Source organism: Artemia sp. Qi Xiang Cuo, chromosome 3, assembly GCF_049724085.1.
Source record: "Artemia sp. Qi Xiang Cuo chromosome 3, ASM4972408v1, whole genome shotgun sequence".
NCBI lineage: Eukaryota > Metazoa > Arthropoda > Branchiopoda > Anostraca > Artemiidae > Artemia > Artemia sp. Qi Xiang Cuo.
In genome coordinates this window covers 87,906,215-87,923,569 of record NC_142796.1, presented here as the reverse complement: position 1 = coordinate 87,923,569, position 17,355 = coordinate 87,906,215, and the positions used below count along the sequence as shown (strand labels likewise).

The 17,355-nt window shown below is 35.6% G+C and overlaps 1 protein-coding gene across 1 annotated transcript in view; it reads right to left on the bottom strand.

Annotated features, from left to right (window-relative positions):
* The window catches only part of LOC148954709 (uncharacterized), a 141,457-nt gene that overhangs the window by 26,503 nt on the left and 97,599 nt on the right, over positions 1-17,355 (bottom strand). The window contains exons 5-6 of the mRNA XM_089086468.1: positions 8,998-9,052; positions 2,644-2,784 (exon numbers count right to left, since the gene is read on the bottom strand). Of these exons, the coding sequence (XP_088942594.1) occupies positions 2,644-2,784; positions 8,998-9,052 (196 nt within the window). The remainder of the gene's footprint in view (positions 1-2,643; positions 2,785-8,997; positions 9,053-17,355) is intronic.

The window sequence follows — 17,355 nt, the reverse complement described above, 5'->3', positions numbered from 1 at the left end:
TTATAGAGACTCATCTATTTCTCAGCGAAAAAAATTGTGATAAATAAGTGCAGCTAAAAAAAAGCCAGCCAAGCTTTTTCACGGTAATTAAATTCTATCTATGTAAGTTGGAATTCTAAGCTATAGCTTCTTTAACTTAATATAAGTCCGATATTTTTCTCCCTCCCTAAGACCCTAAATGACTGACCCATACTCTATTTTTATATAAAAAAAATCATATTTAATTAAAACATATGTCCAACTTAAACAGTATCTTTGTCTAGAAAGCACGTCTCAAATCCTCCCCCTTCATCCCTTTTAAAGTCATTTTAGGATACCATGCGTAATGAATTTCCATCTCGCTTGCTTGGAAATGGCAAGAATAATGCTTTGGCAAGAATAACAATAAGCTCCTTACTTACGAACTGTAAGTAAGGAGTGACCCGGCTCAATGGTAATCGAAACTCTAGAAAACGGGTTTTCGATACCAATATATGCATCAAAAGAATCAGATTTCAATGCTGAATTCAAATATATAACTTTCATCAAGTTTAGTCCTACCTATCAAAAGTTACGCGCCTGAGAAAATTCGGCTGATTTTCAAAAAAGGGGGACAGATCCCCTAAAAGCTACAGAATCTTACTGAAATTCACATCACCATATTCAGTATATAAAAATATCCTAATGCACAGATTTTCAGCACATATCTGCAAAAATTTGAAATTTTGTACTTTTTGCCAGATGAAAGGTAACGGGTGCGAGTTAATTTGTTTTTTTGTTTGTTTTTTTTTTCCCAGGGGCGATTGTATCGACCCAGTGGTCCTAGAATATTGTGAGAGAGCTCATTGAAATGGAAATTAAAAGTTTTAGTGCCCTTTTTAAGTGACCAAAAAAAATGGAGGGCAAATAGGCCCCCTCCCACGCTTATTTTTTTCCCAAAGTCACCCGATCAAAATTTTGAGATAGCCATTTTGTTCAGCATGGTCGAAAATATGATAAATATATCTTTTAGGATGACTTAATCCCCCCAAGTCCCCAGGGGGAGGGCTAAAAGTTATGAACTTTACCCAATGTTAACATATAGTTTTGGTTATTGGGAAGTATACAGAAGTTTTCAGGAGGTTTTTTTTCTGGTAGTGGGAGGGAAGGGTGGGTCGGGGTTATGTTGGAGGATCTGTTCATGAAGGAAGTTTTCATGGGGGAAGGGAAATTGCCATGAAGGGGGCGCTGGACTTGCCAGCATTATTTATTGGTTATTGGGAAGTATACAGACATTTTCAGGAAGGATTTTTTTCTGGAGGGGGTTACTCTGGAGAATATTTCCGTGGAGGATGTTTCTTTGGGGTAAGGGACATTTCTATGAAGGAGGCGCCGGATTTCCAAGCATTATTTAAAAAACGATCAGAAATTAAATAAAAAAAACAAGTTTTTCAACTGAAAGCAAGAAGCAACATTAAAACTTAAAACAAACAGAAATTATAACGTATTTGAGGGGGTTCTCCCCCAAGTCAATACCTCGCACGTTACGCTACAGTTTTTTTTATTGCTTTCAAAAGAGCTATCTATTCTAACTAAACGGCCTTTGTGATTCAGGGGTTTGCGAGTCAAAATTTTTTTAAACTTTTAACGTAAAGAGCGTGGTATTGACTAAGGGGAGAACCCCCTCATATACGTAATATATAAAATATTCGTAATAAAAAAAAAACAATAAAAAAAACAAGCGATACGGCTCAATAGTAATCGAAACTTTTAAAAACGGAATTATGCTGTCAATAAATATATCAATAGAATGGGTTTATAATGCTGAATCTAGATATATAGATTTTATTAATTTTAGTATTACTCATCAAAGGCTACGAGCCTGAGAAAATTTACTCGATTTTTTAAAAAGGAGGGAAATATCCCCTACAAGTAAAAGGATTTTAATGAAAATCACACCGACAGATTCAGCATATCAGAAAACCCGATTTCATAGGTTTCGAGCTCATATCTGCAAAAATCTGCAACTTTGTATTTTTTGCCAGAAGAAAAATATACGAATATAGAAGTTAGTTACGTAAGTTAATTTGTAAAGTCATCCATTTAGCATAAGAAAAGTAAAATTTTTATGCAAATAAAAGCTGAATTAACTAAAACAACGATCAGAAATTAAATAAAAAAAACAAACGGGTTTTTTAAACTGAAAGTAAGGAGCGACATTAAAACTTAAAACGAACAGAAATTATTAAGTATATGAAAGGGACTGTCCCCCCCTCAACGCCTCGCTCTTTACGCTAAATTTTTACTCTGTCTCACAACTTTATTTTTAAAAACAATTAAAAACTTTAGCGCAAAGACCGAGGCGTTGAGGAGGGGACAGCCCCTTTCATGTACGGAATAATTTATGTTCGTTTTAAGTTTTAATGTCGCTCCTTACTTTCAGTTTAAAAAACTTGTTTTTTTTTATTCAATAAATGAAAAAACTGCCTTGTGAATATATACGTTCCCTAACAGGATTTTCGACATAATATGAAAAAATATTATTTATATATATATATATATATATATATATATATATATATATATATATATATATATATATATATATGTATTTTAAAACAATATTATATAAATACTTATACAACTTTTTTTATATAATTTAAAAAAAATAAATTAAATACCTACCCAACCAGTTAATAGCCTCATTAACATCGAATGGATATTTCATGTCACCATCTACCAACCCTGGGGTGTCAACAAATGTCACCAAACTAAATTTCTTTTGCTTTGATGTAGATACCTCCGTCGCCAAATAATCAACAACGCCTGAAAATAAAATCATAAGGTTATTTCATAAAACTGGAAGAACGAAAAAAAATCCAGGGGGAGGGGGAAAATGTATCTTTCATTTGTCAAAATTCTTTGTAAATCATGTAAAAATTTACGCTTTTTTCGGGGGTTAGAAAACTATTTCCTCTAGGAAAAATTTCTGTGAACGCCCTAGTTTGGAACCTACGTCAGCTACCACCACTGCCCATTACTTCTATTTTTATTCTATTCTATTTCCACTTTCCCATTACTTCTATTTCGACTTAACCAACATTGCTTGGAAAATAATCGTATAATCATTTAAAAATGCGAAGAGGCATTGCAAATAAAATATTCCAGGAGAAGGAGCCATGATTTTTTTTTTTTTCAAAATTCCTTGTCAGTAGGCAGTAGCCCAAAATTTGCACTTTTGTCAGGGATTAGATGTGCCTCCTCTACAGACATATTTCAGTGGACGCCCTACTGTGGGACCTGTGTCAATCACCTCTGTTGCGAAACAATCAACAACACTAGAAAACAACCGTTAAATTATTTAAAAATAGGAAGAGACAATAAAAAAAAAACTCCTGGGAGAGAATGATAAATACGTTTTTTATTCTTTTTAAATGACGCAAAAATTTGCGCTTTTCTGAGAGACCAGACTAAATTATTTATTTGATTATTAAATTATTTAAAAATATGAAGATCATTAAATTATATATAAATAGGAAGAGATGATAAAAAAAAAACTCATAGGGGAGGATGATAAATACGTTTTTTTTTCATTGTAAACGACACAAAAATTTGTGCTTTTTCCGACCAGATTTGCCTCATCCATGGACGCTTTCTTTGGGCACCCTGTTGTTGGATTAACATCAGTTACCTCTAATGCCAATTAATCAACAACAGCTGAAAACAATCATAAAATTATTTGGAAATAGGAGGAGGGACTTGTCAACAATCAACAACATAGGGGAAGCGACTCAAAAAGCAATTTTTTTTTCAATATTCTTCAAAATTTGCAATTTTTCCCAGGACCAGAGTTGCCCCCGTCAATGGACCCATTTCTATGATGCCTTGCTTGGGACCTAAGTCAAATAAGATTTCTAAAGCTTTCTAACCATTCTTTTCTGTCAAACTTCCACGGATACCTTTAGCGCCGATAAAAGTTTAATTAACATACATCCACGGTAATTTTGGACGTTCGTTTCAACTGAAGACTCCATTCTTGATAGACAAAGATTTATAACCTCATAAAAGGAATGACAAAGAGTGGGGTAAAATCAAGATACATGAATAATGGATTTTAACTTTAGCCCCGAGCCTCTAAGAGAATTAATTCTTTTTAGCTTTCCCTTTCGTCATCATCAACGACCATGACACAAAAATATTGATAAAACAGTCTATAAAATTCAGCTTTTAGAAGCGGCACAAGCATAGCTTTAGTTACACGGTAGCAATGGGGCAATTATTATCTGTCCTCAGCAAATATCAAAAGCAATTGTAAAACTAAACCATGTGAGAATAGGACACATTTGACCACCCTATCTGGCAGTTGCATCCCCCCACTCTGACTTAAGAGAACCCAAGAATACAAAGTGGATGCTCCTCTTTTAGAAAGGCCATTTATTTAAGACTACACTGACCGTCCTCAGTCCTAATTAGATGTTAGACAAACCTTTAAAATACAGTATAATTATAAACCTTTCAGACAGGGGCTATAAACGGTTAGCTACGGAATTAGCGATTGGGGGAGGCACCAACTAAACCTCGGCTACCCCATTTGTCTTTTTCCCCCTTACACCCTATAATTATTACATTTTCTGATCTTGCGGGGGTAGGGAGTACGTGGCCTAAAACTATTCCCTGGATCCAACTTTGGGGCTATAATATTTAATCATACCTTAGACCTGAGTTTAGACCTGAATTTTTTTCCATATAAGAGGAGAATCTGATCACCCAAAACTAATTTTACCGTTATTTCTTGGTTCAAATCAAACAGTTCGTGGTGACGAACTGTAAGTAAGGAGTGACCCGGCTGAATAGTAGGCTAACCGAAACTATAAAAATCGGAATTTTGATACCAGTAATTATAAAAAAAAAATGGATTTTATGCTGATTTCAAATATACAAGTTTCATTAAGTTTTGTCTTACCCATCAAATGTTACGAGCCTGAGAAAATTTGCCTGATTTTCGAAAAAAGGGGTAAAACATCCCTTAAAAGCCATGGAATCTGAATAAAAATCACACCATCTAATTTAGCGTATCAGATACCCTTCTGTAGAGGTTTCAAGCTCCTCTCTGCAAAAATGTGGAAATTTAATTTTATTTTTTTGCCAGAAGAGAGATCACGGATACGTGTTTTTTTTCAGGGGTGATCATATCGACTTGGTGGGCCTAGAACATTGGGAGAGGGCTCATTATAACATAATTTAAAAATTCTAGTGTCCTTTTTAAGTGACCAAAAAACTGGAGGGCAACTAGGCCGCCTCCCGCGATACTTTTTTCCCAAAATCATCCGATCAAAATAGCTATTTTTGTTCAGCATAGTTGAAATGCCCAATAACCATGTCTTTGGAGATAACATGAGCCCCCACAGCCCCTGGGGAAATGTCTAAGTTATAAAATTTGCCTATTGTTTACGTATAGTATTTGTTATTGGGAAACATGCGTGCATTTTTCAGGTGGGGAGGAGAGGACAAATTTTCTACAGGGGGATTTTGCAAGAGGAAAATTTACCAAGGAGATGGACGTTTTCGGGGGGTGAACTTTTCAGGGGAAATTTTATACGGGGGGAATTTTCCAGAATTCTTAAACGAAATTTCTTTATATGTCTTGCTTTCTCTATACCGACTCAATTTCACGTGTGGACACGATAAAGGTAATTGTCCGGGTAAATTTTCACCAGGATTGAATTGTCCAGAGGATATTTCTATGGCAAGGAATATTTTCCCGCCAGATTTACTGGCGTTATTTAAAAAACAATCAGAAATTAAATAAATAAAAAAGTTTTTTTCAGCTCATAGTGAGGAGCAACATTAAAACCTAAAACAAACAGAAATTATTACGTATATGAGGCGAGTTTCCCCCTCCTGAACGCCTTGTTCTTTACGTCAAAGTTTAAATTTTGTCCCAATTCTTTAAAAACGACTCCTGAAAGACAAGGGTTGTTTAATTAGAACAATAAGTAATCTGTTTTAAAGTGCCAAAAAACTTTAGCGTGAAGAGCGAGGTGTTGAGGAGGGATCCATCATTCAAGTCTGTGGATAATTCCCCAATCTCTTTTATTTCTTTAACCGGGCCGTAAATCTTTGCTGCAGTCGAAATTTTGTGCAATCTTCAGTTAAAATGAGCAAATAAGATCTCTAAGGATGAATGCTAATTGAGCTTTCAACATCATAAAGGGATCCCAGGAAGTCTAAGTTAGTAGATTTTTCTTTCGCAAATCCTAAGACCCTCTTCTGAAATTGTCTCAGGCAAGGGCACCCGCTGAGAGTTCTACTACGTTGGAGGTGCAGAATCTTGGAGTGCAACGCATCTAAGTTATACAAAAGGAGAAGAGGAATGGAAAGGGGAAAGGAAGAGGAAAAGAAGAAGAAGGAAGAGGAATAAAAATGGTTTTCTGCACCGGAAATGTTTTGCATTTTCGAATGTTTTAAAATCATGCAAGCTCAATGTATTTCTGGTTTTTCAAGAAAGGCTAGCAGGTAGCAAACCCCTGTGTTTCCCTATGGATACCCGGGATACCAAATTCCATTACAAGATTTTTATGAATTAAGACATGGGGGATGTTAAGATATGATCTTCTTTTGCAATGGCTTGAGACAAGTGTATCATGCCATTTTAAATTGTGATTATTCTGATTTAAATTGTGAAATTAAGGAAACTGTGATTAAATTTATGACAAAAACAGGGGAAATTAAAAAAAACGAAAAGAAGAATAATTAGTGAATTTATTAGACTACTAGAAAAGGATCATTTCACATCATTTACAGGCCATGGAGCCTTTCTGGGGATTTGTAGATTGTTATGTAATTATTTTACTGATACATGGAAAATAAATCTATCTATCTATCTATCTATCACTAACGATGAAAAGTAGAAACAGGAGTTTGATAGGTTTTAGAAATAAACGATGAAGGAGTTAACCTCTGAAAAGCCCTTCACAGGGCAGCTCGCAATAAAAACAAAAGCTAGTTGCCCAGAGGAGGACCGTTCAGAAGTAACTTAGAGCCAGCTTCTAAAACCTATCTTTGAAGACTAATTGAACACCACGTCATTGGAGCGACGATCGTTCCCAAATTTTGATTATTGGAAAATAAGGTTCATTTTTTCGGAAATCACTGATACAAAATGTCCGGCTTGGATTGTCTTGGCGGTTTCAGGAAGCAGGACGGACAATAGAATCGAGAATGGATATTCGCAATTGAGTGCAGCAACTGCGGAAACTCGCTGCACTGACCAGGGCACTGGTATCACTTAATCTCAGAATATTCTAAGAACTAAGTTATCACAAGAAAATCAATTTATTTGCCGGTTTCAAGACTGCTGCAGCCGAAGAAGTACTGCAACGGCATTGACGGAGTACTTGAGCAGCTTTTATATTGTATATCAGCCTCTACAATGGTTCCAACGAAGGCTTTTAAAGGCTTCCATGGCAAATTTCTGAGCAAGTGTTGGGCAGCTGCGCTCAGTTTGCGTGCTCAGGGAATCAATCTTGCTGAGCAATATTTTATGAATTAATCCAGACAATGAGACTTAAGCACAAGTTCCGGCTACAGTTTAATCTCATCAGTTTACTACTCTTAAATTTAGATATGGACAAACCCAGAGTGAATTTGTGAAGAAAATAAAAACCCTTGATCTTTCTTCTGGTAGGACATGCAAAATTTCATATTTTCTTAGATAGGAGCTCGAAAACTCTACAGTATGGTTCTCTGATATGCTGAACTTGGTATTGATTTTATTTAGATCACTTGACCTTTTGGATGGTAATAAAAAAATCAGGCAAATTTTCTCAGGCTAGTAACTAGTGATGGGTAACATTAAACTTTGTGAATTTTATATATAAAGAATCAGCACAAAATTTCCATTCTTTTGATGTATTATTTATAATAAGAATTCCGTTTTTTATAGTTTCGGTTACTACTGACCCGAGTCGCTCCTTCCTTATAGTTCTTTATCACGAATAGCTTGATACGCCAAAGGAATAATGCCATTGCGAAAATACATCATAAAAAATAAACCAATGGCGTTAAAGCACACATTTTAATACGTAACAGTAGAATAGTAACTTTCATTTTTATCGTTAGTTCGGCACTTCATAAAAGCAGATATTTAGGCCCGAACAAACCGATTTCGCGAATTTGAATATGTTGTCTATTGTGGACAACTATTAGACAACATATAGACAACTATTATGTTGTCTATATGTTGTCAATATGTAGTACTGATGGAAGAAAGAGGAGCTAACTGATACTTATGTAGAAGGGACTTACCATCAGAAAATTCAACTGGAATCCACATTCAAAGATTTACAGAAAGTACAAGAAAACTGGGATTCTAAAAGTATTATGGATAAAACCTTGGAAATATCTTGGAATTGGTCGATCGTGGTTAGTATTTATGAAAAGTACTTGTAGTATCATTGAGAAAGATACAACACACTTCTCGCCATGGTATCTTACTCTTTAGTAACCCAATTTATTGAGAAAAGAAGTTACGAGGTTCAAAATAATTAGAAACAAAATAAATCACGACACTCACCTCCTCACTAATGTGAATAATGGGAAACCCAACATGCCCCAAAATTGGTTTGTAGACTCCCTTTACATGAAAAATTACAAAGTCGTCACCTATAAACATACTTTATCGCATTTTAGACCTCCTTCCCTATAGCTTTCAACAGCCCCCCCTCCCAAAAAAAAATTACGCGCCTAATATTTAATAGAGAAGCTTGAGGATATTAGACTGATCATCCTCCACCTTGAGTCGACAGCCATATATGTATTGAACGGGGTAAAACATTAAAGATAGAATACTTTCTAATAGAAAGCAAAGAAACTTACATAAAAAGTGTCCATAATGTCTAATTTCCAAACGAACTCTTTGGAACCAGACAGTAAACTAAGCTAGAAAAGGAAATTACTTTCAAATATATGAGCGACAGAAATTCAAGGTAGGAAAATGCAGCAACCGCAAGTTTTATCAAAATTTGAAAGTGCTCTTACCAGGGATTTCCTGTAGAGGCTTGAAATGTGGGTACAGGTGCAGAGTTGCATTGCCCTGAAAAAAATAAATATTCTTGATAAGGTTTATCAAATTGCGTCGAATATTTAAGGAATAAGGATAGTATGAGTACTCAGACCACACCTAAAAAATGCCGTAACATTTTATCGCATCCGATTTTCAGCTAAATTTCAACTTAAAAAAGTGATTTTTTCCATTATTGTGTTTTAAAAAAATACATGTGAAATTTACCCCCTTATGATATTTTTAGGAATAATAAACAAGTGTATGCGAATGCAATCAATATAAAACAATCCATGCGCAATCTTAGACCACGCCTTAAAAGTATCGTTACATTTTATCTCGTCCGTTTTTCGGTTAAATTTCAGTTTTCAATTCATTAAAACTTGGTCAACCTGCCTGAGACTCTAGGCGGGGCTGCCTCTCAAAAAAGCTAACACACAAGTATTTGTCCAATTTGAGAGTTATAGCTACTACGGCCGTTTGCCCGTGCCGTTTACAAAAACACTTAGAAAACTGTAGGTCTCCCCGTTCGCCTACGAGTCCAGGGGACAAGTCTGTCATGTGTCAATCCTAAAACACGGTAGTCCGCCTGAGACTCTAAGCAGACAAGGCTGTTAGGCTTAGGTCCCTTGTTATCCTGTGATTCCAAGCAAATTCAGTCCCCCCCCCCTCTTTTGCATACAAGTCCAGTCAACACTGTCCGCCATGAGTCAGCCTAGAAATCCCTATCATACCTAAAGTTATGTGACTACCTACCTTAGTAGTCCGCCCTAAGAGGAAGGGATAGATAATAGACTGTCTATCAACAAATGAAAAAGACATCATTTTTATAATTTCCTGAAAAAGGATTATGCCTTTTTCAGACACTTTTAGGAAAATATTAATAAACTTGTCTACGCGAATGCAATTAATATACAATAGTCTATGCGCAATCTCAGACCCCACCTTAAAAGTATCGTTACATTTTTTTCTCGTCCGTTTTTCAGCTAAATTTCACCTAGACGACTGTTTTTTTTTTCTTTTCTTTGTTTAGAAAATACATATGAAATGGTCTACGCATGACATGAATACGGACAAATATTCTTTCACTACAGTAAAAAATGACCCCTTATCATATTTATTTTTGTTCCTTGTCTATTTAATATTTTCTTTAGGGAAATAATACGGACAAATATTCTTGAACTACAGAAAATTTCATGAGAACGCAGTTACTATAAATGTGGGTATTCTTATACTACACCTAAAAATATTCGTTATATTTTATCTCGTTCGTTTTTCAACCAAATTTCACCCCAAGTGATTTTTTACTTTTTTCCTATTTTCTAAAAGAAATACGTGGAACCCACAAATAGGAATAAATGGACAAAAAACCCCTTAATACAAAAGTCTGAACACCCTTAGAATGCAGTTAAACCGGAAGCGAGTCTTTAAAATCCAGTAAGCAGAAACGTCGTGAACGTAATTAAAAAAAAATATATTATTTCCTTCAAAAGAGGGATTAGCTGCACTACTAGTCCACTGAAGTATTGTACTGAACTAGTAGTCCCCCCCACAAATAATTCAAAACTCTTTTCCAGCCTATAAAAACCCCCAAATGTGTTTTTTTTTTAAGAGAGAGAGAGAGAGATTTATTCTAAACAAACAAACAATTTAGCATCAGTTTAGCTGCCACCCCAAGAAGTAAAAACTTGTTCAAGGGGGTGGCAAAAATACACTAACATAACAAAACAAAAAAATAATAAATAAACAACCTATCTATATCACAGTCCCCAAACAGCACCACAAGAAACATTGAAAAAGTTTACGGATAAATATATTCCAACAATAAAAAAAGACATTTTTTGCCTTTTTAATCTGTCCCCGTCAAATATTCAACGAATGAGAAAAATTTGCTTTATCTAAGACCACACTTAGAAAAATTTTGTCACATCCGTTTTCAGCTAGATTTCACCTAAAAATGAAATTTTTTCGTTTTTTTTTCAAAAAATACATATAAAATTATCTGTCCATAACAAGAATATGGACAAATTTAAGAGGATTTACAAGGTCAATAATGCAGAATTGAAATGGTCAAAACAGAGAAACAAAGTGGCTACTTGTAAAAAAAAATCTTCTCACTCAAAGAACTCACCTAAAAAAGACTGCAAAAACTGATTAGTCACGTAAATAAAAAAAAAAAAAAATTGTTAAAAAAAATTTCGTATGCGAGATTTAAAACCAATCAGGCCTTTACAAGGCAGTATTATTTGTTTTCCTAGGAACAAGAAATAACATGAATGGCTTACAAAAAAACCTGACCTACAACTCAACCAACTCAACTCACATCTCACGACAACCAATTTCATAACGTGAAAAAAAATGTGGCATCTAAAACTAAAAAACGTTCTTTTCTAAATATGTCCATGGTAGATTTAATTTTAATTGATTTGGAAACCCGTGTACAAAAATATACGAAGGACGAAGTAAATCAAACAAGAACACTAAAGTAGGGGTGACCAGCTATTTCCATTTTATGTTTTAGTTTTAAAACTGCAGTTTCTGGGTCAGCTATACTCTAGGCCTTAGTGTTGACCTATCAATGTTGGTTGAAGTTTCATAGTGGTATGTAGACCAAATATCTGGCGAAGGATTTTATCATGTCAGTTTCAGTAGATTTCTTCCAGAAAACTGCAATTTCTGGGTCTGCTATACTCTAGGCCTTAGTTGATCAATGTTGGCCTGAGTGTTATTAGTGATATACGGAACAAATATTTGGCGAATTTTATCTTGTCAGTTTCAGCAGATTTATTCCAAAAAGATATAACAGAATAGATATAAAAGAAGTTTTAAAAACAGCAATTTCCGAATCTATAGGCTTTGCGTCGGTAATTTCTATACTGCAGGCCTTAGTCAATCAATGCTGGCTTGAGCGTTCAGAGTGGTGTGTGAAACAAATATCTGGCGAAGGATGTTTATCTTGTCAGTTTCACTAGATTTCTTCCAGAAAGATATAACAGGAAAGACATACAGGATACGAAGCAGCACGGCAACATTGTAAAGAATGTCGGTTGAACGTACGTGAAATCGGTTAAACGAAGTTATTTGGAAAAGCTGAAAGAGTTATTGGAAACAGCTAACGCATAAGAGGAAGGCATATGCCCAACCTTAACAAGTTGAGAAGCTGGGAGCTGAAAAGTACAGTGAAGGATAGATTACTATGAGGGTAGTATGCAGGGTTTTGTCTGTGGGGTCGTGTAAGACCAATTTCTATTTGACAGGCTAATCTAGTGAAGGATGTAGGTAGGAATGGTATGAGTGGGTTATTTTTAATTATATTTCGATAGTTGAAAAAAGAAAGAAAAAGAAAAAAATCGGTAAAAAATAGAGATAAGCTCTCGGTGGAAGGAATCAGCATTTATTGGTGAACCTAATGGTGCTCTTTATGCACAACCCAAACAAGCTGTGAAAGCTGGGATCTGAATAGGATAGTGAAAGATAGGTTACTGTCTTAATAACGGAAATACCAAGTGATATAGTCTGAGAAGAATAATCTTCGTGTCAATTTAATATAATATACAACTTCAACAAACAAATCAGCTAGAACATAAAAGAAAAACTTCTTATTTTTATGAGTTATAAATATTTTCATTATAACTTGGCGATCACTGGGTTGTAGTGCGAGTGCACTCTCGACAGATTTCATGAAACATTCGTGGACATGGTCTTGGGACCCATAGACATCGAATACTAAGATTGTGGTATCGGTCGAATGCTGGTGGTAGAGCCAACCAGCCGAACACCTCTAATGAGAGAACACCTCTAGAGCCAACCAGCCGAACACCTCTAATGAGAGAATACCTCTAGAGCCAACCAGCCAAACACCTCAAATGAGAGAACACTTCTAGAGCCAACCAGCCGAGCACCTCTAATGAGAGAACCCTCTAGAGCCGACCAGCCAAACACCTCTAATGAGAGAACACCTCTAGAGCCAACCAGCCGAACACCTCTAGAGCCAACCTCTACCGAACAACCAACCGAACCTCTAATGCGACAAAATTGGTTTACAATTTGAAGAAAAGGGATTGAATCTTAATTTTATAATTTTTGGAGAAGAATTTGTTGCTGTCTGACATTATTCCCACTTCTGGGATAATTTATCACACAACCGTTAGCTAGATCCTAGTCTGAAAGGGAGGAGCAGACGGGCAGTCTACATCAGGAGGATCAAAGCTTGATTGAATGTACATTTGCCCTGCTCTTTCTTCCTTTAAGAACAGCATAGGAACAAGCTTTGTGCAATTATAGTATACATGCGAAAATTCAAGATACGACCTTTGGACGTGACAGCGACAAAATGCCAATAGTAAATCGAAAAAGATTCTAAAAATGTGAATGGTTTTCCTTTAAATGTGTAGTTTGTTTCATTCAGACTCACAGTCTTTGGGCTATGGTGAGCACAGTCCTTGATCTGCTTGTAGAACTGTTTTTGGGACTTCTGACCCTTGAAAACTTCCAGGTAGGGTTTATTTCTTGAGAATTAATATTTGGTTCTTGTTTCAAAGAATATCACAACACAGCTCGTGATTTTTTTTTCTCAAACGTGACCCTGTGTGCGACGGGTTGCCCTCTGCAAAAAATCGTGTATACCACGTGGCACGTAATACATTGGGCAGATAGTGTACCACGACACAAAGAAACCCATCAAGATGAAGAGGGGGTAGTCCATCGCCTGAGTAATCATTCTAGGGTAAACTGTTGTCCATAACTATACAGCTAGAAATTCCTAGATAAAGCTGGTTCGATAAAAATATTAAGTTAATGAAACTGGGCAGGAAGTTTGCCAAAAATACTTGTTTTTAAAATGGTAAACAACTTAGATAGAAAACACAAAATATAAATATAAACCTCAATATAGACCAAACAAAAGTATATATCAAACGTTTTTATAGGGTTATAATATAGGGTGATAGGGTTTTATTTTTGGGTTATTATAGGGTTCTAGGGAGAGCAAGATACAGCGTTTAAGACCAATGAGACGACAGCTTCTGTCAAGGACCTTAATTAGAAAATTGTGTATAAAAAACATAACAGTATGCAGCTGATTAATGTGGCTGATTAATATTTCAGACAGAAAGGAATGTGTTTTTGTCCAACTGAAAACTGTTTAATGTTCTAATTGCGGACCAACTGATTGGGATCTTCTAAAATTTGGATCAAACTCTGCAAGTTCAACAGATAGATAAAGAACCACAAAGAAACCTCACTCATTTTCTAAATGCGTATGATACGCCCTTTCTTTACTAGGCTGATATTCGTAGTACTGCTCATTTTTGTCACTGAAATTAAAGCTCCGCATAATTTCTCAAGAAATCCTGGCGGAGAAATATTTTTGTGCCAAATTCTCAAAAATGTCAAAAAATCTGTATTTTTTTCATTTCTTTTTAAAAATCTACGTCGAACCACATTTGACGCTTAATATAGGCAATAGAAATTTCGGTCTCCGACGAAATGAGCTCCCTTCTAAGGCTCTGTGACCATTCCTTCTATGAGCAGTGGCCGGCAAACAATAATACTCAGGAGACACATCGCTATTTACTTAATTAACGCTACAAAGTTGAAACAGATACGGAGCATACAATCATGCTTGGTGACAAGAGTGATCGGTTGATCAGTGTCCTTATTATCAAAGAGTTCAAATGCTCGGTAAAGATCCATTTCAAGGATCTCTTTTCACAACCTAACTTATTTTCTAAAAATTTGAGCGAGTACAACGATGCTTCTAGAGCTGCAAATCCCCGTTGCTGCAGAAACTGCGTCAGAATTCTCAATAAATCTTTGCGAAGATGCCGAGAAAATAATTTTCGAGAAATTAAAAAAACAAAATTCATTTTCTAGAAAAAATTCCACTTTAAGTTGCTCCCTGTGCTAAGTACCAGGTCTGAAACAAAAAAGTTCCTTCCCTAGTTTACAACTAAGCCTTCTAATAAGTTTCTTTCTATTGAAAGCCTTCTTATAAATAGCTTTTTTCTAGTAAGCCTTCTAATAGCCTTCTTTCTAATAGCAATAATAGCCTTCTTTCAGTCAGGATTGGGTCACTTATAGGGTATACTTCAGTGAAAAATCGTTTTCAATAGAATTCTTCTTAAGCTGCCTCAGTAAAACTGCATAACTCATATTACGAAATTTGAGCGTGAAGAAAATATTTTATTTAGATATAAAGCCTGAAAGTAACGCATCCAGGGGTGAGTCATACTTATTCACTAATACTCATTCACTGAATGAGTAACTCATTCACTGAATGAGCAACACATTCAAGGGTGACTCTTTTCAGTAAAATTTAGCATTAAACCTCGAGGAGATTTCTTACGAGGGGAGAAGGGGTCAAGGTGCCGAAAAAGTCATTTTTAGCCACTATTTTTCCGTTTGGGAGGGTGTTCCTCCACCTTTATTCAGGTACGTCTGAAAATTTCCTTGTGCGTGCACAAATTCAAGCCCGTTATTGCGAAGGGGCGAGTTAAAGCTGCTTAGTATTTCTCCATAATTCTTGGCAAATATTTCGAATAAACACAAAATAAACTTCGAAACAAAACTCTACTTGAAGTTGCTGATAAAAGGCGTTCCTGCGTTGCATCAAAGGAAGTTCTTTCTATCAAAAACACTTTCTAACTTTGAACCATCTCCATTGAAATCTTCAAGCCAAATCTAGGGGGGCAGGGAATTACACTTTCCTTATATAAAATTTATCTTCAAAGGGACTGAATAGTTTATAGCCTTTCCATGTTTTAAACTTAGAAGTACAACATAACAAAAAAGATAGTGAAAAGAAAAGTTTTACCTGAAACTTAGAAACCACGTTTGAGAAAGCAGGTACATTTGAGAAAAGTAATTTCATGATAGATCCAAAATGGTGCTTTCTTTTCTAAAATACTATCGAAAGTATGTGACAATTACACATTCGCAAATTAAAACTTTAGAATAATGCATAATAAACGTCACCGGTACTAAATCTTCTAGAATGACAACACGAAAATGAACATTTGAAGTGAAAAAATGGTATTTTTGAATGGTATAAGGGGGGATTTTAAAATCGTATTTTGTAAAATGTAAAGTTGAAAGGTAATGATAAGATATTTTGAAATGTAAATGGCAAACCTAAGGGGGCCTTTTTTCGACTTTTAAAAGAAAGATACAAATGCGGTATTGTTTAAATACGAAAATAGGGGAAAAATAAAATGAAAAAAAAATGAGAAAAAGTTGGGGTTATAAGATGTTATTGTCGAGCTGAGTGATTTACAGAATAGGCTGTCAGAAACGGCGCATTGAGAGTAGCCTACTAGAAAGAGAAATATTATTGGAACTAGGACCAAAATAAAAGAATAGGAAAAGTCGGGGTCGAATCCAGGATTTTTTTTCGGGAGGGGGAGGGGTTACAAAAAACTTAAAAGACGCATCAAAATTTGTTTATATTCATTTTTGCTACGTTTTTACGATTCGGACAAATATTCCAGAGGGGGGGGGGGGATAAAAACGCCCTACCCCCCCCCCCCCTGGATAGGCCGTTAAAACAGTCCATTACATTTTTCGAAAAATCAGATAGCTGGTACGTTAATGTTTTTACATAAATTGTATTTATGGGTTTAGATTAATCGGATTTGCATCATATTTAACGCTTTGACCGGATCTGCACCATATTTGATCTACACCAGATTTATGCCAGATTTTAATAGAATCCAGATCCCTATTCATCGTTTTGGGTGTGTGTATAAAACCTCTTAAGGGGTTTAAAACACCCTTTCAAAACCTTGGCAAAAATGTCCCGACGAGGATATACTGGGTATAAAACCTATTAGCCAAAGGTGTTAGATGGTTGCGGATCCTTCATGACAATCCTTGGAAAGAAAAACTACAACCACGATTCTATAGTGGCATCGAGGGGGGGGCTTTCACAAGTTTCACTAATCAGAACAGTGACAGCAAACAACACTGCAGATCTGCAATCACGGCATAAAGGCGGCTAGCAAAACCGTGCATGTTCCTCCTTTACCCGATTCTATTAAAAGTTTCACTTTTGCTCCCTCCTACAAAATGCCCGACTCCTTTTTCGACCTCATTCAAAGACCCCAACAGCCATTTAGATTTGGCTAGCTTGGCAGTTAGAACAGTCTTTTGTAGGCTATCATCATTATCCGTATTATATTTCCTAATCACCTTTTACTTATCTTTCATTATTATTTTGATTACTTTAAAATCTATGAAGAACAATAAATTCCAAAAATCAAATTGGCGCTAGAGGAAAATTGTCAATAAAATTAAAGAACTGGCACTACTAATGAAACTTCATCGTAGCGCTAAGCCAC